Below are 23971 nucleotides of genomic sequence, written 5' to 3' on the forward strand. Positions count from 1 at the left end.
GTGCCTCACAAGGAAGGAAGCAAGGACGTGAAAAGAGTAAAGGGTAATGAAAAACGGTAAAAGCAAGGACTGGACATCTGTGAGGTTAGAGAATGGCTGGCTGGGAAGATCTGGGTAAACCATCTTTGAGGGGTGGGAGATGATCGTGGGGAGCAGTGGGAACACGACATTAACATTTCAGAGAGGGTCTGGGGATATGGCTCCAGCGGTAGCGCGCTCGCCTGGCATGCTTGCGGCCCGGGGTTCGATCCTCAGCCCCACATACAAACAAAGATGTTGTGTCCGCCGAAAACTAAAAAATAAATATTAAAAATTCTCTCTCTCTCTCTCTTAAAAAAAAAAACATTTCAGAGATGGTGCATTATTGATTTTCTCCCTTAAATGTAAAAAGTATTAACCAAATAAGACCTTTATAATCAAGGTGATATTCCTTCTGGCACCATTTAAAAAAAAAAAAAAAGGAGCATTTTCTGATTAATTGCATCTGTGGTTTTGTCAGGGTTTGTTTGGTAAAAAACTGGACTTAATGTCATCTGACTTGAATTTCATAATTGTTCTTAATATAAGAAGGTATCCTATATTCTATTACAGGCTGAGTATTCTTAATTGAAATGCTTGGGACCAGAAGTACTTTGGACTTTAGAATATTTGCATATACATAATGAGATGTCTTGGGGATGGGACCCAAGTTTAAACACACAATTGATTTATGTTTCATATACAATTTGTCCTGAAGGCAATTTTATACAGTGTTTTTAGTATTTTTAGTGCACCTGTGTTTGACCATGTCCAGTCACAGGAGATCAGCTATAGAACTTCTCACCTCTGGTAAATGTCTGTGCTCAAAAAGTTTTGGATTTTGGACTTTCTGATCATAGCTGCTGAGCCTGTATAGTGAAATGCTCAAGTTTATGGGTGAGATCTATAAAACTGTCTTGACATAAAATATGGGGGATATATTAGGTCTTAATGTTTCACATAAATTTTATATACCAACATTAAATCAAGAAAATGCTCATTTCATAATTAAATGAAAATTTACCATGAATTCTGTTATCACCAGCAGCTTTAAATATTAAAAGGAATTCTCTGAATGCATATAAAAAGGCATTAATTTATAGACAAATATTTTGCAATCACAAATTTTAAACATAAAAAACACTGAGTAAAATATTTTTATTCCACTGTCCTGTCATTTAAATTACAAGAATATGAGCAAATATTATTCAATGTCAGAAGAGATTAAATATGATCATCTGTAGCATTTAGTGATAAATCAATGGTGTTTTTGGAAAATTTCAATTCATTTAAAAAATAATTGTTTCACTTAAATAATAATTAAGTTTAGTTTAATCTCTGTATAATTAAACTTTTGTTTGGCTTATATAATTCCATTTTCTCCAACTGGGAGCTGGGTGGGATCAAGTCCTACTTTCTTCATTGATACAGCAATATCAAATAAATAGTCATAACATTCACACCTGTAAAAGAAAAAGAAAAAATAAAGGTGTTTACTTGAAATGGAGTTCTCCAGACCTAAATATCCACATTGCTCCTTTCTGTCCAGTTAACTCTGCTTTCTTCCTAGTACCTGCATATTTTCCCTATCAGTTTGAGGGCAAAATAAGAACATTTAAAAAACTATTTAAAAACAAACAATTTAAAAACATGTAAAGGAATCATATTGAATCAGGCAACCATGTCATATAGTTCTCAGGAAATAAAAGAGATTTTTAAACATTCTACTTACACAAATTTACACTGTGTGCTATTTTTTGAAATAAAATATATTTAGGATCTGTGTCTCCTTCCTCTTCTGTCCACAGAGCCTTCCCAAATAATGGCTCATCCAATAAAGAATTCTCAATGAATCAATACATAGTAAAAATCAAATATCTGGATATAATGATAAACCCTTTAAATTTAAGCCTATTTGACCAATGAAACATGACAATCATCCTTCATTTTAAATCAATGAGACATTTTTTGTTCATTTTCACATTCAGGGTGTGGTGACTTATCCCATATGTTTTTACACTTACATGGTTTTAGCCTTCTCCCATGTTTCTCCCCACACGTACACTCCATGGCGCCTGACCAGGACTGCACAGGAGTCGGGGTACTCATTCATTGCACGGGCCATTCGTTCTTTGAGGTCTTTTTCTTCAGGTGTGTTCTCAATAATAGGTACCACTAACATATCATCATATCTATAAAGACAAAATGAGCCATTTTTTCTATTAAAACAAACATATAGTAATTTTGACAAATTACCAGTTAAATATTCTCTTTTTATTTGGAAAACCACTCCAAATTATGAACAAGATGTTGCATGTTACTCTGTGTATCTTGCATAAATATCTGTATCAAAAGATACCCTGGGAATTTGGCAGACAATCTTAAGTATATGTGGCAGAAATTTGTATAGTATCCCAAAATCTAACAAAGAAATCATCAAGATCACACAAGTATTTCCTTGAAGCAGAGACAATCATAATATTTTTAATAAGAGACGGGAAATCTTAGAATCAAAAGTGTTGATAGGATTAAAAAGTGAATTAAGTAGGAATTTCCCAATAATCTAAGATCATTGTGTTTTATCTCTGTAGGACTGCAAAATGTCTTGGACAGATAAATCGATAAATATAGGTATGGTTTGTGGCGGTAAGATAGCAAGAACTTTCTAGAGATAACTACTAAAGGTATGATGATGCTTCCAGAATATTTTCAAATCTGTAACTTGTTTTATTTCCACTTTATTCTCGGTAAATACATGTGATGAGATCAATGTTCAACCAAAAAAAAAAAACAAAAAACCATAGTTAATTCAATTAAGTCTATTTTTGAGGTCACTTAGAAACAAACAAAGCTCAGACTAGTTTTCCTTTTCACATGAATTTCTGTTATGTTGTTAATATAATATCTGCCTTTTCCCATCTCTGTAGTGTGTAACTTAACAACAAAAAAAAGTTCTACCTAAAGTGGTACCAGAAATTACTGCTTTAGGGTGGGTATAGATTAAGTACCTGTCATGTGATTAATTGTGTGATGAACAATTATCATTAATAATTTGGAGTTGCCCAATGTTGTTTAACATTAGTGAAGACAGAAGTAATAATAAAACATCCTCAAACATGGAAGGAATGAGTAGCTAGTTCAAAATCTTTCCTAACACTGGCTAGGAGAACCACAAACTTATATTTTCTTCTAGTAGACACTGATCAGAAATATTTCCAGGTGCAAAATAATTTCACAGCAAAATAAGACTTGAAAGCTAATTCAAGCTAGTCCCCCCATTTCACAGACAGGTTAAACAGGAGAGAGCTGGGTAGTCCTTTGACCATGGTGTTCTTTTCACTCTACCAGCCATGTTGCTTCCAACAGGCAGGACAATTATACTAACACATGTTAACTACCTCCGGTAAAAACTAAGTATTTTAAATCTGTTTCTTTTCTTTTCTTTTCTTTTCTTTTCTTTTCTTTTCTTTTCTTTTCTTTTCTTTTTAAGGGTGACTTCCAATAAAAATAAGACTAGAGAATGTCAAAACTTCTTTCTTTCCTCCTCCTCCCAGCTTAGGATTCTCCCTAAACTCAGATAAAATATCACTACCTCATTTCCCAACAAACCCAAAATAAAATTATATCTTAAAAGAGTTTTAGGCTGGGGGTATAACTCAGTGCAAGGCCCTGGGTTCAATCCCCTAGCAACACACACACACACACACACACACACACACACACACACACACATTTTATTCTTTAAATTTTGACACTCTGTAAATATATATAAATGTATGTTATACATAATAAATAGCATCTTTTCATTGATACATCCTTTTCTCCACAAAATTCGAAAGGCTCTCTATTATGCTTTGATCCTAACTCACAGTTCCCTATATTGTTCTGTCTTAACTTTTATTTGTTCAACAAAGTAATCAAATGCATATGAAACTGATAGCACCCATATGGCTTCTCCTTTAAGCCCCAGAGACAGAAAAGGCAACACAGGCTGTCCTTTCTCCAGTATGTCCACTTTTCATAATTTAAATATTTAACTTTTGTAAATAGGTTTTTCAGGGTGCTGAGGAATGCTTTAGGCACACAATAAATATTAACCGAAATCAAATTAAGTTCTCAGTTCACCAGTTTAATGGTGTACCTTCTACTACATGCGGTAACAAGAAGATACTGCTGGAAGAACACTTCAGTAAAACTGGCACTGCTTCCTCCAAACAGACAGCTATCAGGCTCTTAGGGAATTAAGAAGGGTGACATCCCAGGAAGAATGCCACTAAATTTAAAGGCAAGGTGTGGCTGGTGCCTGGGCACTAAGAACATGCTTCTTCATGCCATAATATTCTAGATTTATGAATAATGATGACATTTTTGTGGGCTGGAGGATTTACTTAAACCTATCTGGAAGGTCACTGTTCTATACTTACAGTTCAGGCCAGCTTCCACACTGAAAAATTCTAAAATATAGAGACCTTCTTAATTAAAATGATTAGAAAACATTTTTTAAAAAATGACAACATTCTAGAAATACTAAACTGGATCAACATGAATTCTAGACTCTAGTGGCGATTTAGGCCTCCTGCACACAAACTGAAGGTGGGTAGATCTTGCTGTTTGGGTGCTTCAATGTAGGGACAGAATTTTTCTATCTCCATAGAAATCACAGCCAAGATTTTTTTTTTTTCATTTCACTCGAATGAACATTTCATTATTCATGTTGCTAGTGCTTTACCATTACCTGGCTGAGGAAGAGTGGAGGAGGATTTGTGTCATTTCGAATAGATCTGGAAGAGCAAGATTAAGTGGGGTATTATTTAGCATAGATCCCACAGCATTTCATTATACGCATAAAAGATCAGTATCCTATTTATCAAAGAAGGAAAAATACTTTCAAATTATTTAAGAAAAAAAAACCACGACAGCAATAATACCTAAAATAGCCTCCTGAAGTACATTTCCTTATTCCTTTGATCATCTCTTGATGTGTAATTTTAAATTCTCGTCCTGGAAAGAGGAGAGTAGCCATGACAGCAGCTTTAGAGTGGGTATGAATCACTGCGCCTGCTCCTGAAGGAGGAAGAATAAAGTCACATGCTTGGTGAAGACAAATTATAGCTTCACACACACACACACACACACACACACACACACACACACACACACACAACTATGGACTTATTTTTTCTAACATGAAATAGGTAGGAGGGTAAGTGGGGTAATAATGGACATTCTTCAAAGCCTGATGTGAGAACCAAATGAATTAATATTCTTGTACATGACAGATATGCAAGAAATGTTAACTAAAATAATAACTACTATTACTTAGGGGAGCCCGCTCTGCAAATGTTCCTGGTGTCAAAGGCATTTCCGGCATACCTCTCATTGTGTACGCATTCATGAAAAGGGGAGTGCACTGGCTTTTTTTTAGCTTCTTAGATGCTGGAGGTCCACTTATATCCTGCTCATTTATATCACAAACAAACATATCTTCTGGCTACTTAGAGAAGGAGAGAAAGAAAAAAAAGATGGCTTACAAAATATCAATCAGAAATGCCACTGAGATATAAAAAAGTTCTCTACTAAAAAAAATATTCTTGAGAGTTTAAAAATAGAATGTAAAGAAGAAAATTGACATATGTAATCATGCTGATATCATTTCATTCATTTAGCTTAACTTGGCCCTGTAATTTCACAACTACATTTTGGGAAGACTAAATAAAGAAAACAACATTCCCAGACAGGTGTTACCATTTTTTTTTTTTTTCACATTTCATAAAATAAGAAGAAAATTTTAGAGGATAATTTTATTTCTTTTTATGTTAAATTTTTTATTTATTCTTTTTAGTTATACATGGCAGTAAAATGTATTTAGACATATTATATATATATATATATATATATATATATCTACATATTATATATATATATCTCTCTCTCTATATATAGATATATATATATATCTTCCCATTTTTGTGGTCATACATGGTGTGGAGTTATACTGGTCTTGTATTCCTATATGAACATAGAAAAGTTATGTCTGAATCATTTTAGTATATTTTCTATTCCCATTCCCTCTCCCTACTTCATCCTGTCCAGTCTGGTGAACCCACCCCTGCCTATTGTGAGTCAGCATTTAAATATGAGAGAGAATATATGATCTTTGATTTGGGGGATTGGCTTATTTCACTTAGCATGATAATCTCTAGTTCCATCCATTTATCAGCAAATGTCATAAAGTCATTCTTGAGTAATATTCCATCATGTATATATACCACATTTTCTTTATCCATTCATCTGTTGAATAGCACCTAGGTTAGTTCCATAGCTTAGCTATTGTGAACTGAGCTGCTATAAACATTGATGTGGCTATGTCACTATTATGCTGATTTTAAGTCCTTTGGGTATATACTGAGGAGTGGGATAACTGGGTCAAATGGTTGTTCCATTTCAAGTTTTCTGCTTTCCAGAGTGGTTGCACCAATTTGCAGTCCCAGCAGCAATGTATGAGTGTAGCTTTTTCCCCACACAGAGGACAATTTTATAGTAAAAATTCCCTATCTCCTGAGAAATTTAATTGGCATTCAGAAAGGTTGATTTCAATAAGGAATATTATTTTTTAAAGTGTGTGGGGTTTTTTTGTTTGTTTTTTAATATTGGAGATCAAATCCAGGGCCACCAGTGTGCTAGGCAAGCACTCTACCATAAGCTACAACTCCAGCTCCCTTTTTAAAATATTTTGAGACAAGATCTTGCTATGTTGACCAGGCTGGCCTTGGGATCCTCCTGTTTCAGCCTCCTGAGCAGCTGAGATTATGGGGTGTGCCACCATACTTGGCTTGTACTTCAAGTTTTAAGGAAGCATATAGATCTGCAGACTTTTCTTAGTAATGCATGTGTATTTCTGATCTGTAACTTTTATTTCTCAGGGCTTATAAACTACAATAAAAATGTTTTGTTAATAAAGCAGCTTTTTTTCCCTTTGCCTTTGAAGTATTACATGTTTGTCTTAACTAGATTTTGGATTTTATTCCAGTATTAATATAAAATAAAACTCAAAAATTCAAAATAAAGTTTCATAACTTTAAATTGAAATAGTTTTGCTAATATGAAATATGAATCCATTTGGGCCACTGAGACCATTAATCTGATTACCCCAACTAACTTGATAAAGATAGCATGATAAGGCTACAAAATTATAACTACTTTTATTATGATTTACAGTAGCACTATTCACTTTTTCCCTCTACCTACTTAGTAAGATTTATACATTGGTTGCATGGAAGATACTTACCACCTGAAAAAAATTAAATTATTCAATAAATATTTGTTACTCATCAAATGTTTGTTGATTTGTTATTTAAATTATCACAGTATAACTACCCTTCAAAACTAACATAATCGTTTCATAAAACAATAGTCAAGAATGAAAGATAAGACATTTGGGTTAAAGAAGGATCCATTTACCATACCTGAATTCGTTCCTTTTGCACTCCTGAAGGAGCAATGTAGATTTCATTGCTGGTAACACAAAATATAGAAATTGGGTATTTATTTAATTTTATGCACAAAAAATATCTTTGCAGTACAATCATTAATGTTATTTATAAATTAAGTTTTATAGTTTCTTGGCTTAATTAAAGATTCAGGATGCATAGAAAGAATAACCAAATTACTTTAATGCCTTGGTAATGCTGGTAGCTTAACACAAGACTAGTACTTGCTTTTTGTCATATACATTTATTTCTTTTTATGATGTAAAATCAATGTTGACCAGGCTTTTATCTAGTTGGAAGAAATAATCTGAACATATAAGTTTTCAACATCTTAAGGTGTCAGTAGAGTTCATACTATCATATGTGAAATACAGTCATTTTAAAATACAATCAGAGGAAAATACACTCAACAGGAGATTTCTGCATGCAAAGAAGCAAGTTTAATATTATTGCTTGAAATGCTTATTACAAACCATGAAGTTCAGAGCCCTCTGCTGGGCAGGTTATTAAATTACAGTATAACAGTGTCTTGGATAGAATCGTATTCTATTTGAAAAGCACATGCATCTTGGGAAATAATTGGTAATGTAGCTAAAACAAATGCAAAAGTTTAAAAATATAAGAATGGCTTCATGCAGCGATCTCTACTACAGGATGTGGTGCTAAGGAAGATAGTGTAGCAGTAAGCTGCACACATGCATGGAAATCAATTTAGACTTTGAGAATGTCCACAAGAAACTCTCAAATTTGATTTGCAAATTAATTTCAAAATCTTCTTTACATTCCTTCCACACTATACAATAGTTCTTTGGCTCAATTGCCAGTTTCAATCGCTGCTGGAGAGTGTTAATGAGCTGTCAGATAAATGGAAACCAAGGAAATGCCAGCACCTGATGCTTCTGCTACTAAGGAACAGACATACAGACACTCAATGAATATTAAATGCTTCATAGTGAGGATGAGGGTCTATGTTGACCTGTTGATTTGAAACTAACGAAAATGTAAGGTGAAATTAGGGCTCCATTGGTAAGTTTAAGTCTAGAAAATCAATGCCTGATAATCTGAGTGAAGTCCTATGCACAGTAAGCTGCACGTATGCATTAGCTTTCATGAAGCAGCTACTGTTCTAGAGCTCTGCTGCTCAGGATGACACAGAGGGCACTCTTCAGGAATCACTGTTAAAAGGGGCCTTTTACAAATAACAGTTATCTAAAACCTTTGTCTTTGTGTAACACAAAAGAAATCTAGAATTATGGGTAGTATGCCATCTACTCACTTGCACAGATAAGGAGATGAGTCCACAGTTAAGTGGATTCATAGATCTTTGGTGCAGGAAGAATTTTATGCAGTCCTGGGAACAGACCAAAATAAAGTACAATATGGCCTGCTAGTAAACAAAATCCATCAATGACACAGGAAAACCCAGGGCATTTATTCTGTTTATTTAAGTGATTTCTCAAGCTAAGTCTGTCTTTTATTACTGCCTTTGTAAAATGGAAATTTAGACTTTGATCAACTTTGGGCAATTAGCTAAACAGGTTTTAGACAAAAACATATTAAAATCTACAAAGAAAGAGATATTTGGATAAATACAAAGGTGACAGAACTTTTATTTTAGAAGAGAAACACGCCAAACAGCCAGTGAGTGTTTACTTGGTACTATAAGCCACACATGAAAAGCATCTTGAATTTTAAGTTATTAAGTTTTGGAATTTACTTCTCTCTACTCCCTGATTTTTCACTGTATGATAAACAGAGAAACAAACTCCAAGAATTCATAATAGATCATGTTCACTTACTTCTATTTTAATTTATTCTCTGTTCACAAAAAATCATTAAGATATTACTATGACTCAATGATCTCATCTCTGATATGGATTTACATGTCTTACACCGATTAATACTATACTGTGAAAATAGGAAATGTTAAATTTGAAAGGTGAGGACTCAATCTAAACACAACAGTGGAAGAGTATCCTGTGATTACCCACATTACTGTTGTTTTCTTAGTCCTCCATTTTTTTCTTCTCATTTAACTCTTGTGTCTGTCCTAGGCTACTTTTTACATATATCTTTTCATATCACACACCATTGGTGTAAGCTGGAATGACATTAGCCAAACCTTATAATCAGTCAACAATTCTGTATTCCCAAAGAGCTTATTGCCAGTAATATTCTAAAAACACATTCCAAATTTATTTGCCCTAAGAGCCAGAAAAAGAAAACCAACTATCACTGACAACATGAGAATGATATTCTTGACAAAATAAGTGATGCGGGCTCATGAAGTCGTTTAAATATCAGAAGCAAAATTCAACTTTTTGCCACAAAATGCCTATTTCAGTCTGTAAGGCTCAAATGTATTACAGTTCCAAACAGTGCCATAAGATGTGGCTCTTTCTATCTGTGACCTCCAGGAGGAGCTCCTCACCCAGTAAGAATCTTTAGAAAAAGTATTTTAATGATGCAACTTTCCTATAAATTGATTGTAGTGCTATGAAAGCCATTTAATTTTAAACGATGTGCCAATAAGTGGTTTACCGTGGCCACATACAGCCACAGTACATGGATTAGTAAAATTCTGCTAGAAAGAAAAGTCTTTATGACGTGGTTAAAATAAATCCCTCTTAGCCTTGGGGTTGTGGCTCAGCAGTAGAGCACTCGCACACGCGAGGCTCTGGGCCTGATCCTCAGCACCACATAAAAATAAATAAGCAAAAATAAAGGTATTGAGACCAATTACAACTAAAAAATAAATATTTTAAAAAATAAATAAATCCCTCTTGAGTTCTATATTCTCCTTTATTTTTAGCTCTACTATTTTTTAAGAGGCAATTAGAAATGGTTATTTCAGTTCATTTTAAGAGACAGCTTTGTTTTGTGTGTACAAAAACTTTTCACACATGCAAACAGTAGTTAATTAAAGGCAACATTTAGAATATGATTTATTATACATAGTATGATGGGAAAACCAAATTACTGTGACTCAGCTTCTAAATGGATAAGTGAGATGAAAAAATTGTTGTTAGCATTGAGTCTGCTGTAACAGAACAACTTAAAAGTTTGGCAAAATAATCTGAAATCTTGTACAATGCTGAATTGACACATTAGCCACTGGGGTGATAGTGACAGGGCAGCACAGATGGATATACAGAGCTACCACATGGAACATGGTTTTACTGGACTCTAGAAGAATGCATTCTTAATATTATTATTAATAATAATTAATATTATTGATATTACTAATATTAATATTTTATACTTGGTAACTTGAAGAGGATGAAATTATAATGGCATCATGTTGTGGTATGCTATAAAATCCTTTTTGTCCAAAATGTTCTGATTTATTTTATATCTTGTTTCTTATTATGCCATGCAGCCTCATTGCGGGAGGGGGGCATTTCTTTCTTTCTCTATCTCCTATCTATCTATCTATCTATCTATCTATCTTCACTCAATAGCATAGCAATGTTTTAACAATCCAATTTTGTTAAAGAAAATGAATTAGGATAATAAATTACTCAGCTTAGCATTTAGTCTCCAGATAGTAATATTTCAGAGGAAAATATTAATCCTATTTTAGAAACCTGTGAAAGAAATTAGGTGCCACAATCTTTATTTTCATTGTTAGTAAGGTATTTATTCTTCATTTTCCTGGAGGAAAGACACTGAATAAATCTAATGAACAATCTAATGAACTATTTATTCTTTCTGTTTTGGTAAGTCTAATACCTCTTGTTTTGCCCAATATTTGATAAGTCCAATACTTCTTGAGGAATAAAGACCAGCAAGTGCTATGTTCCATTAATAATGATACATAGACTAGCATATGGTCTTTCTTTTGACTCAATAAAGCATAACCTTTAGAATTTTAATGGTTAATAATCTGTATTTAAGTGATTTAAAAATAAGTTTCTGAACATTTGAAACAAATCTTATCTACCTAGAAAGTATTTTTTATAATTCCAGACATATGAACATACTTGCAAAACATAATCTAATTTTGGTACTCAAAAGGATTGAGGACAAAAAATTGATTAGAAACTGCAGTTCATAAATCCTTAGGTATTTATTATAACTATTTCTGCACACTGGCTCCATTTAGTTATGCAAACAGCCATTTGATAATTTAGAAATGAAATACCTTCACTATCACATAGAACTTATCATTAGCTGTTCTTTGGACATACCACATTAGGCTCCCTGTGTTCTACTCATATGGAAAATTCCGGAGATGAGCCAGCCAGAAACTTACCCATGCTTCAAGCTAATTCCTCCTCCAGTCCCAGTGACCCAACCCAAATGGTAAAACTGTTTGCAAAGTTCTGGAATCAGGTATCTTGGATGTTCATTGTCCTTAAAAAGAAAATAATAATTTTTAAAGTAGGCATTATTTTATCAAATAACTATTCCAGCTGGTATTTCTAATATGAAGCTCATTTAAGGAAACTTAAGAAAATCTACTACAGAGACGGGACAGAGAGGAAGAAAACTATTACAAACATATTTTGTTTTTAATGTTCATGAAATAGATTTACTATATTATTTGGCAATCTGGGAGTATTCAGTATGGGGCCGTATAGTTCATCACTAACAGGCTTCAGGAACAAGGTAGGATGCCCAGTATGTATTACAAGGTCCAATGAAATGGTTGAAAGAAATAAAATCTGGTGCTGAAAGGAACATGCTTCTGTCTGTCAAGAAAATTTATTTATAAACACATTATTACAAAAAAACCTTGTTCAATTAAGGCAGGATATATATGAGATATCATGATAGCTACATGTTCAACACAGACTGTTCAGTTTTATTTTTACTTAAAAATTATCCTCTTTTTTTCCAAAATTATTTTGATGTTTCTCTTATTATTATTATCAAGTAATATATACTCATTATGGAAAATTAAATCAAGTAAAGAGTATTAAAAACACTCAGAAACAATTACAAAACCTGCTAAACCCATTTTTATGAAGACACGTGTTTATATGAGTATATGCATAAACGTTGAAATAAATATCAAACCTTATCTATAAGTCCAATAATGACTTCTTTAGAAAAAAAAAACATACCAATGATTTCTCCTTTTTAAAAATTTTTAACAATTTATTAAAAACAAAAATAAATAGAAATACAATGAATTTCATTTTTGGCAGTATGAAGTATGATATACAACCCTTACCTTGAAATCAAGCTAAAATGCTAAGCAAATTATTTTTACAAATATTTCAAAATAAGTTGCCAAACTGTCAAGAAAGTAAGGATTCAGAGGGGCCATAGAGAAATGAGAGTGAGACTATCTGGGTTAGAAACCTGGGAGCCTAAAGCCAGAATTTTTAAGGTATTTGAAAAAGTCTGATGACACTGAGCTTCAATTCGGATGGCTATATAAACCATAAGCTTGAGAACCTAAGGGGCTGTACCCTTCAGGAAAGGGCAAACAAGAAACAGACATACTATGCAGAAGAGCACAGGCAAGCAAGCTTGCCTTTACTGATCTTGGTCCTGTGTAAAGGAGAAAAACACCTTTGAGTCAAAAGAAGAACCATTACATAATGGACTAAAGTCTCAGCTACTTAATTGGATACCTGCAATTATGGTGTTTTCCCCAATTTCCTGCTAATGTTTTATAAACACATTTCATTTTAGGAAAGTATTATGAATGATATTGATGGAGTAGCTTTCAAAATATAATATCAGGAATATGGGAAACTAGAAACTTTTTAAAAGTTTTGATGCATCGGGCTCAAGAGTTAGCAGGCATGAAGTCAAATCCACATTACATCACTCACTGCTTACATGACTTTGTGGTTCAGTTTACTCATTCACAGAATGAGCATGCTGTGAGAGATGCAACGCATATGAAGCTCCAGGCACAATGTGTGATTTAAATCCTGTTTTAAAGAGTTAAAAATTCTTGAATTAAAATTAATTTTATTATTACTTAAAATAAAAGATATTTCTTGTCTCTGTTCTTAAGAAATCTAGCCAAAATTATCCATGCCCTGTATAATTCACTATTTCCTTTTTTGGGAACATAAATGATATTTTAATTACATATTAAAGTAGAGTTAACAGGAAGACTCCTGCAGTTTTCCAATCCTTAAAAGCAAATTGGCAGAACAAATTGCAAACATTATTGAAAATGGTCTGTTATTATGGGTCTCCCCCTTCTCTTTGTCTTTTCCAATACTTAGGTATTACAGCAATTAGTAAGCTTCATGCTTATAGGAATAAGAATCAGGCAGCTGCTGTTAGTGCATTTTCATCCAGTCATTCAGACATGTAAAATTTCAATTAAAGCAACATGATCAGTTAAGAGTCACCGACAGAGATACATTTGGTGAAAAATGCAGTCCTAGAAAACTGTTCAGATAAGATACTAAAAATCAGAATATATATTTTAAAAAGAAATAACAAGAAAGAAAGGTTTAGTTAGTATTTAGTTCTCTTTTGAATGTCAATAGTATTACTTTCCTGTTGTTAGATCTGGATTTCAATTCAATTATTAAATTTAAAATATGTATCTAAATATTCATTATAATCAACTATTTAAAATGTTCATCATCTCTAGCAATTAGAGAAATGCAAATCAAAACTACTCTAAGATATCATCTCACTCCAATCAGGATGGCAGCTATTAAGAATACAACAATAAGTGTTGGTGAGGATGTGGGGGAAAAGGCACACTCATATATTGCTGGTGGGACTGCAAATTGGTGCAGCCAATAATATGGAAAGCAGTATGGAGATTCCTTGGAAAATTGGGACTGGAACCACCATTTGACCCAGCTGTCCCTCTCCTCATTCTATACCCAAAGGACTTAAAAACAGCATACTACAGAGACACAGCCACATCAATGTATATAGCAGTACAATTCACAATAGCTAAACTGTGGAACCAACTAAATGCCCTTCAGTAGGTGAATGATAAAAAAAAAAAATGTGGCATATATACACAATGGAATATTACTCAGCAATAAAAGAGAATAAAATCATGGCATTTGCAGATAAATGAATGGAGTTGGAGAATATAATGCTAAGTGAAGTTAGCCAATCCCCCAAAGAAAACAAATGCCAAATGTTTCTCTGATATAAGGTAACTGACTCATAGTGGGGTAGGGAGGGGGAGCATGGGAGGAATAGAGGAACTCTAGATAGAGCAGAGGGTGGGAGGGAAAGGGAGGGGGCAGGGGGTTAGCAATGATGGTGGAATGTGATGGACATCATTATCCAAAGTACATGTATGAAGACACAAATTGGTGTGAACATACTTTATATACAACCAGAGATATGAAAAACTGTGCTCTCTATGTGTAATAAAAATTGTAATGTATTCCGCTGTCATTTATTTAAAAAAACAATAAAAATAAGAAAAAAATAAAATAGAGGTTCTATTGTGAGACAGAAACATATTTAACAGTATTTAGTATATATGAAAAATATTAAAGCCTAGAATGTTTTTGATGCAGTATTTTTTCAAATTATTAATCTAGTTATTTTAAGGAAATCAGACTTGTTACTGAGATACCTATTCATAGCCAATAATGGCTCTAATTCCCAATGATTTCTCCTTTTTAAAAAATTTTTAACAACTTATTATTTTGTTTCAATTTAAGAAAATCCAGACTTCAGTTTGGTACAGTGGCACACATCTCTAATCCCAGCAGCTCAGGAGGCTGAGGCAGGAGAATCTCAAGTTCAAAGTCAGCCTCAGCAACTTAGTGAGACCCTAAGCAATTTAGTGAGATCCCATCTGTAAAAAAAAAAAAAAAATATATATATATATATGAATTAATGAAAGGGCTGAGGATGTGGTTCAGTGGTTGAATGCCCCTGGGTTCAATTCATGGTATAAGAAAAAAATTAAATCCAGGCACTTGTTATTCAAAGATAATTTTCCTGGGATACTCAGACAAATTATTTTAGATTTGTCAGGATGGAGGTATAGTTCAGTGGCACGGTGCATGTCTAGCATGTGCAAGGCCTTGGGTTCAATTTTTAGCACCAAAAATGATGATGATGATGATGATGATGATGTTGATAACATAAAAAATAATACTTAGCTCATTAATTAATAAGGAAACCGTAAGATGTTAGAACCATTCAAAGGAGAATTCAGTATACTTGTATAGGAGTAATCAGGAATCTTAACTGGGCAGTGGCACATGTCTATAACCCCAGTGGCTCAGGTGGCTGAGGCAGGAGGATCAGGTCCTCCTTTGGAAAACCCTCTCTCAAAATTAAAAAAATAAAATAAAATAAAACAAAATATACCAAACAAACAAACAAACAAACAAAAACTACTGGGGATGAAGTTCAGTGGTAAAGCACCCCCAGGTTTATCCCAAATATACCTCTCCAAAAAAAGTAATCAAGAATCCTGAATTCACAAAGAAGGCACAATTGGACAATAGCCTTAGGGTAACTATAAATCTAATGTCTATTGAACACAGTTTATTGTCATAAACAAGTCATGTGCATTACTGTCAGTATTCTGTAATTTACATACTTATAAAATAGCTAAAAGATAATCCTAAAACACCTAGTAATTTTTTTTACTCATTTCAAAGTTTTCACAATTTTTTCTGACACTGTCTTCAGGAAGGGACTGATATATTTGTGCAGTAGTTGTCAAGATTTTCTCTCTGTGCTTGGTCTTTGTGTCTTTCTGCACATTTATTCTATTCTCCTCTCTGTGCATGTTGCTTTGCTTTCCAATATCACCTTCACTCAGAAGCCCTCTCTTCTTCCTCTTGCCACACTAAAAATTCTTCTCTTTCCTCTGCATTTCAGTTAAGTGTTGAATAGAAATCAAAGACAAAGAATCTGGTTTCAGCTTTGACGCCACTAGCTGTGTGCCCTAAGGCAAGTCAGTGACATTTTCTGGTATCAGTTTCCTCATATTAATAATATGGATCAGTGATTTCCAGACTTGTGAATTTCAATAGCAGTTTTACTTTTCTATTTTTTTCCTTTTGATTTTAGGAAATGACCTAAGATTGTCAGGCTATGACATGAATTACATTTAACTATCCACTATCACCTTCTTCAAAAAAGAAGCACATTTTTAACATAAAAAGAATAGGAGGATAACCTCAGAATAAAAACTAGTTTTTTAAATTGCATTCAATTAAATTTAGTGAAATTCATGTTTCGCTGTCTTCATTTTTATTACTTTGCTATATATAGTTGTAGTAAAAACTCTCTTAGGGACTGACATTTGGGAGTATGGAGGTAATCTTTTATTTGGTCTCCTTGCTACAATTCCTCCTTCTATTCCAGCTTATCCTCTAATATGAATCATAAACTAATACTATATTGATCACGAACTCCATTCTTCAAATCATCTAATGCTCAAATACTCCATGGTCTGCTAGGTTCTTTCTGTATTTATACAAATATCTCAGGTCTAGTCACCTTCGTTGCAGTAGTCAAACTACAGAATGGCTCCTCATGTTCTCCACCTCCTGATGACCCCATTCCATTTTACCCAAGTTGATCCGTGTGACCAAGAAACTATGGCAGAGATAACAGTATGTCAGTTCTGAGATTAGGTCATGGAAGAGTGTAGCTTCTATCTTGATTGATCTTTCTCTCTGCAGATCATTGGCTTTGTGGGAAAGCCAGCTGCTGAAGCATAAGAGTAATCAGAAAGCCCAGGAAGATGGCCATTTGGCAAGGAACTGAGGTTCAAGGCCAATGACCAATGAGAAACTAAGGCCTGCCAAACTCGCTTGAGTGATCTTAGAAGCAGATCCTATGGCTGTAATCAAGCCCTGAGTTGACTGTCAACCCACCCAACAGCCCAATTGCCACCTCATGAGATGCTGAGCCAGAATGTGAGCACAGCTGCTCTTGGGTTCCTTCCTAATCCTTGCAAATTATGGGCCACAATTACTGTTTGTGATTTCAGTTACTAAGCTACAAGGTCATCTGCTATGCAGCAATAGATAACTAAGACATGATTTCTTACCAGCCAAGGATACATATTTTTAAATTTTCTTTGGGCTCTTACTGCTTAGACTGAATCTCTAATTACTATGACTCCATCAAACTCCTCCTTAAGAGCCTTTACACCAGGCTCCCTGCTCACTTATGATGCCTTCACTAATCTCCCAGTGGGAAGTGGTCACTCTTCCTCCAATACTGTGCCTTGACATTTGTTCTCTTCACTTTTCTTGTGTGTTTATCACATACTCACATTCAATGCACCCTTACTGAGTGCTAGGTTCTGTGACAAGCCCTGAAGAAACAAATATAAGATAAAAATCCTTACCACTGAGGAGCTCAACCTAGTAAAGAAATTGTTATAAAATGAAAACAATTTCTTTACTAGGTTGAGCTCCTCAGCAAGATAGTCTAGGGCACTATGGGATCAGAAGGTACTGACAGAAGGGAACAGGAACTGGGAAACGTTTCACAAACGAACTGTGACTAAAGTCAGTCTTGAAGCACAGTGGGAGGACACTGGTCATTTGAAGAGAAAGGACACTTAAATTGGAGAGAACTCCCAGTGGCTGGAAATGGTTACAAATTGGTGGTTTTGTGGGATGGAGGTAGGAGGGAGGCAGCATATAAAGGATCTTTCGTGGTGTGCACAGAAGTTTGGGATTTATTTTATAGAAAACTGAAAACCATTGAGGAGTTTAAATCTAAGATGATCAGATTTTGTCAGTGAAATGTTCTATCGTGTCAGTGAACAGAAGAGGCTGAAGGGTGGTTAAGATAAAGACCAGAGCATTAAGAGACTGCTGAGATTTGAAAATGAATTGGTGAGGTAGTGAGAGCAGAAGTGGATTTGGAAAGTTAAACAGAAAGAAAGAATTCTGGGTGAGAAAACTGAAGGAAAGAATACTTTCACATTCTGGCTGGGTGGGGAGGAATACCATTCTCTGGGATGTCAGCCATCAACATTTACTAAGGGCTTACTATGTGCACAGCACTTTTCTAGGCCCTGGGAATTCATCCACAAACAAGACAAAGTCTTGCCCTAAAAGAATTTATACCCCAGGGTAGAGTTTTAAAAGAGTAAAATGAAAGGATAAATAAGTTGTAATAAGTGGTAAGGAACAAATAGGGACTTGGAGAAAAATAGCAGGGATCAACTTTAATCAGGTTGTTAAGGCTTAAACAAGTGGCATTTAATCTTAAACTGGTGTGTGAAGAACTCGTGTGTGTGCACAAGTAGTTTTGTGCTGGGGAGAGGCAGGTGACTCCAGGCAGAGGAAATGACAGGTGTGAAGGTCCGGAGTGAGAAAGCGCTTGGCACGAGGAAGACCAGCTGGCTAGGGCAGGGTGATGAAGTGCTGAGAGTGGTGGAAAATGACCACAGGGACCGGATCATGTAGTGATCTGAAAGCCCTGCTGATGAGTCCTCCCAGGGAGGAAATGATTGATGGTAAGACAGGGAGAGGGAGAGAAATAACTTCAGAAGGTGAAAGGCCTGGAGACCTGAGACTGGTGGAAGAAATGGGCTGCTTCCATTTTATGAAATGAAAGGAAGCTGGGTTCATTTTCAGGCATATCTGTAGGTTTTATGGTGGGAAGGTGAGGAAGTTCACATCTAGTGACTTCTGTTTTCTTAAGTATCAATGGAGTCATCAGCTGAGAGTGTGGGGATGGTCTGAGAGGCATAACAAGAAAATAAGGGTATAAAACAGTCCTCTAGGGAGAAGGTACTAGGGAGTGGGCACTACTGTAGGACACAGGAGCATTGCTGGAGTATGAGGTTGAAACCATGAGTCTGAAGTGAGCCCACGCAGCACAGTTGAGGAATATTTCTCAGGAATGTTTAGGGGCTAGTGAAGGAACAAAGAAGGTGGGCTAGCTGTGGTAAGACCCTGTGATATTTGTAGAGACATTAACTCAAACAGTGAGTGATTCCTTCCCTTTCCTGGGAACGTTCTCAGCAGACCTGGTGGGAGGCCTTCCATAAAGGTACCTATTTATGATAGAGTGTGAAGGATCCTCTGATACAGGGCACACAGAAGGGACCACAGAACGAAAAATTCCTTCACCCACAAAATCTGTGAGGTGAAGAGGTAGTGGTCGGGCAGGGAGTTTATGATCATGAGACTGGGTTGCTTCCACGGAACTGTTGAGTTCCAGGAAAACAAAGGGCAGGGAGTTGGATAGCCTTGTTTTGTAGAAATATCAAAGAACAAACATTTGTTCAGAAACACTATGACACATAAACAAACAACCACAAAAAATGTAAAAACAAACCAGGGTGACGCACGATTGTAATCCCAGCAGCTGGGGAGGCTGAGACAGGAGGATCCTGAGTTCAAAGCCAGTGTCAGCAAAAGTGAGGCTGCTAAGCAACTCAGTGAGACCCTGTCTCTAAATAAAATACAAAATAGGGCTGGGGATGTGGCTCAGTGGTCAAGTGCCCCTGAGTTCAATCCCTGGTAACTCCCCCTCCAAAAAGAGTAAAAACAGTGCCTACTTGTTTTTTCTCCCCAACTCTGCACAGCTCACTAAAGGGTAGGCAACATGCTCTTTCTAAGTTACTCCTACCGCAGTGCTTGGCTTAATAAATACTGGATGAATTAAGATCATATATCTTACATTCAAGAATATATTATAGAAGTCACAAATTGATAACTTGGGGATTGCATCAGACTTCCACGAAGTAATTAATTTTGTCTGTACAATACTTAGAATCTGAGTTGACATTTAAAATTTTGAAAATTATTGATTTCTATACAAAAATCCCAGTTTCTGGTTTCCCTAAAAAAAAAAAAAAAAAAAAACAGATTTTTTTCCCCCCAGCAAAAAAAAGTCAGTTATGTATTGTAAACTCTTAAAATAGGGCATATGGTCACCCTAAGGAACTTCCTTTTGGTGTCCCTCTAGAACCATGAGCACATCCACAATTCTCCATAAAGTCCTCCTTGAATTACTGTTTCCAATTATCTTTCCTCTTTCTGCATTTGCAAAAATTCCTTAAGAATTTAGTCTTCTCCTCTTCCTTCCACTGCCTAATTCTGTTATATAGTATATTATTTAACTGGTATGCATTTATAACTGCCTTAGTTTCCCAAGAACAGAGAATAATGACTTATTCATGTTAGTACTTTTAGAATCTGGACTTTGTTAATACACAGCTTCTAAGTAAACACTTTCTCTCTTAGGGAAATACCCCTTGACTTTTTTTTATTTTTATTTTTTAGTAGTAGACGGACACAGCATTTTTTTAAATTTATTTTTGTGTGGTGCTGAGGATCTAACTCAGGCAAACAAACACTCTACCACTGAGTTACAACCTCAGCCCAACCCCCTTGACTTTTTGATACTAGAAAAATTTAGTCCAAGTATCAGAGGTCATTTGGGATTGAATTTTTGGACTGGAAAATCAGCCTAGACATTACTGGTATAAGCTGAATCTATCCTGAAAATAATACATCAGTGCCTGAGAAATCTTTGCAATACTGGAAGAAAGTCCATGAAACAAATCACTTAAAAGTTACAGGCAAGCATGATAAAATAATATTATTGAAAAGCCCACAGAGGAAGGCAATTAATGTAATAGGGGTTTAGGGAGAGGGTGTCCATCAAATAAAGTACAATAAATACAAGAGGGAAGGCTTTGGTGTTTTCCAAAACTTCATCTCCAATCCAGCTCTCTTTCTTGAGCTTCAGAGCCACAAATACCCAGCTTTTAATATCTCACTCCAGCCAGGAACCTCAAATTTGTTATGTCTATGACAGGCTTATCATCAACTGTTTCTTCCTCCCGTGTTCTTTCTGAGAGTCCACCAGTTCCCAATCACCCCATCAGAAATCTAAGTCATTCCTGGCTCCTTTTTTCACCATCCCCATCGAATCAACATCACGTCCTCTAGACTTTACCATTTAATCCCTCACTGAGGGCACTGGCATTTCTTGCCTGGGTTCCTGCTACAGCTTCCTGGCTTGTATCTAAGCCTCCAGATTCCAATCCAGTCAGCACCCCATACATTTTCTTTCTTTCTTTTAAATATCTTTTATTTATTTATTTATTTATTTATTTTTATGTGGTGCTGAGGATCAAACCCAGTGCCTTACCCATGTGAGGCAAGTGCTCAACCACTGAGCTACAACCACAGCCCGTCACCCCATACACTTTCTTCAGCCATCTTTCTTATTATCTCATTGCCCTTAAAACAAAAATCTGTATTCCTAAGATGGCTTAAAGAGCCCTCTAGTTTGGGTCCTAGCATTCATCTTTTTAGCTTCATCATTTTCCCAAGTCCCTGTCCCCTACTTTGTTCCCATAACACCAAGATTCTTTTGATATGAGAACAGACAATGCCCTTTTTTCCAAGACTCTGTGCATGCTACTCTTTCTACAGGCTTACCTTTACTGTGCTTTATGTCATTGTACTTTGGATACTGCATTTTTTATGAATTGAGGGTTTGTGGCAACCCTGAGCTTTGTAAACCTATCAGTAGTATCATTATTTCCAATAGTTCAGATCATCATAACCATTTTTAGCAATAAATATTTTAAAATTATGTTTATTTTCTAGACATAATGCTATTGTACACTTAATAGACTATAGTGTAAACATAACTTTATATGCACTAGGAAACTACAGCTTTTGTGTGACTTTATTGTGATGTAACCTGAAATATCTCCAGTGTAAGCCTGAAATTAGAAAACCCAGCTTCATTTCTTACTGTGGTTTTCCTGATCCTTTAGGTTTCAGTTGATACCTTTATTTCCTCCAGAGGCATTTTCAAACCCTACTGCACCCTGAACTTTCCCATAGTGGTGCTATTATATTGTCATACTGTCTCTTTACTGTTTCTCCCACTACACGGCACTCTCTATGGGGGAAGGAATTAGCTGTAACTTGCATTATGTTAAATTCACAGTGTCTGGCACACAGTAGGCCCTCATTCTATATTTGCTGAAACAATCACAGTTGAACACTCCTCTTCCTTAAGGATAAACTCTTTCAGTTGCACCCTCTAAAACTGCATTGAAATTTTATGCCTCAAAACTTTTCTTATTGCTGTTCTCATTTATTATTGTAACACAAAGCAAACAAAAATGTTAAATGTACATGCAAATCTAATTTGAGGAGTGGAAGCACATGCCTTGGGTTAAATTAGTAGTATTTGTCAGTTCAATCAGACCCCATAAATAAGGGTCCAGTCACACCAAATGCTCTTAAATTTCAATAGAAGCCAAGATTGTTCTGGACTCTGAAAAAGTAGCTCACATTTTTCATGACCACAGAGTGAAGCAAATAAAAGATGCCTGTTCTACATGTTGTCCTGTGGCCATTTTTGGTTTGAGAATCTTAGTTTATTCTTAGTTTTCTTGTTTTAGGCTCTTTGAAGCTTAGACATGCTGCTCTCTTAGACACTGCCAAAGATCTAATTACTGGGGGAATGTACACATGTGCTAAAATTAGTCTTAGCAATGTTTCTTCTACTGGACTACTCTCACTTTCCTTATTCTCCAAACCCATCTGTCTCAAAATGATCTCCAGTGATCTGTCCTGTATCCAATATCACCATCTTCCTCATACAATCATGTCTATCCAGCATTCTAACCTGTCGTGTTTGCTAATTTGGGAGAAGTCACTTACTCAAAACAACATAACGGTTTACAAATGCTTAGTAATAAAATCTTCCCAGTGAGACCTTCAGCCCTTTGATCAGAGAACTAAGCTTAGGGGGCTTTTCCTGCCTCTTATGCATTATACTGAATTTGTTAATTGGTCTAGTTCTTCTCTGGACTTCCGGCCATCTGTCATGTTCACCACTCTCTGGACACTCAAAGGCGTTCATTAAGGCTTCCAGTAAGATTGTTGGTTGTGTATAAGTGAATGATAAACCGGCAGCCTGACTTCTACTCAAGGAAGAATCGTTAGGCAGAATCACCCCGTTATTCATCTAAACAGTCAGGTAAGGAGCAATTCTACTAAAGGGTGCAGGCTCCGGAGGCCCAGCTGCAGTTCATCAGCGTGGAGCTGGTCGCCAGGCGCAGAAAAGAAGCTCGAGGAGCTCCGCTTTCGCTCCAGTTCCACTCCAGTGCCTCAAGACTCCTTCGGTCTGTCATCCGGACATGCATGCGACAGCGGCCCAAATGCGCTCCTCACTGTCACTCTTCCTTTTCGAGTCCGCGGCCCAGGTCCCGCAGTCAAGCGCGCAGCCAGGCCGCGGGGCCGCGCGCGCACCCGCGGAAGCCCCGCCCACGACCCTGCGGCTCGCGACCCCGCGCCAGCGCCCTGCCGCCTAGGAAGAGCGGCGCCGGCGGCCCCGCCCCTACCTGCGCGACGCATTGCCGTGAGCAGCAGTCTCCCTCCGGACCGTGGCAGCCAGACATGGTTCGGACGAGGGGCACTTACGATTTCCAGCCTCCACACGGTTCTGCACCCAGCGCTCCGCCCGGTCTACCGCGGCCAGGCCACAGTGCAATCAGGCGGCGACAGGGGCATCTCGGGGGCGGAGCGTACAAGTAGGGA

General features: G+C 36.1%; 1 protein-coding gene across 1 annotated transcript; it reads right to left on the reverse strand.

The window, feature by feature from the left end:
• Positions 1-1286: 1286 nt before the first annotated feature.
• Positions 1287-23924, reverse strand: Apip (APAF1 interacting protein). Its single transcript, XM_076844338.2, has 7 exons — positions 23776-23924; positions 11764-11864; positions 7485-7533; positions 5392-5509; positions 4947-5082; positions 2043-2210; positions 1287-1481 (listed from the first exon to the last, which is right to left on the reverse strand). The coding sequence occupies exons 1-7, from the start codon at positions 23830-23832 to the stop codon at positions 1382-1384; spliced, it is 729 nt and encodes a 242-aa protein (XP_076700453.2). The 5' UTR covers positions 23833-23924; the 3' UTR covers positions 1287-1381.
• Positions 23925-23971: the final 47 nt, after the last annotated feature.

The sequence above is a fragment of the Callospermophilus lateralis genome, chromosome 2, assembly GCF_048772815.1.
Source record: "Callospermophilus lateralis isolate mCalLat2 chromosome 2, mCalLat2.hap1, whole genome shotgun sequence".
NCBI classification, from domain to species: Eukaryota; Metazoa; Chordata; class Mammalia; order Rodentia; family Sciuridae; genus Callospermophilus; species Callospermophilus lateralis.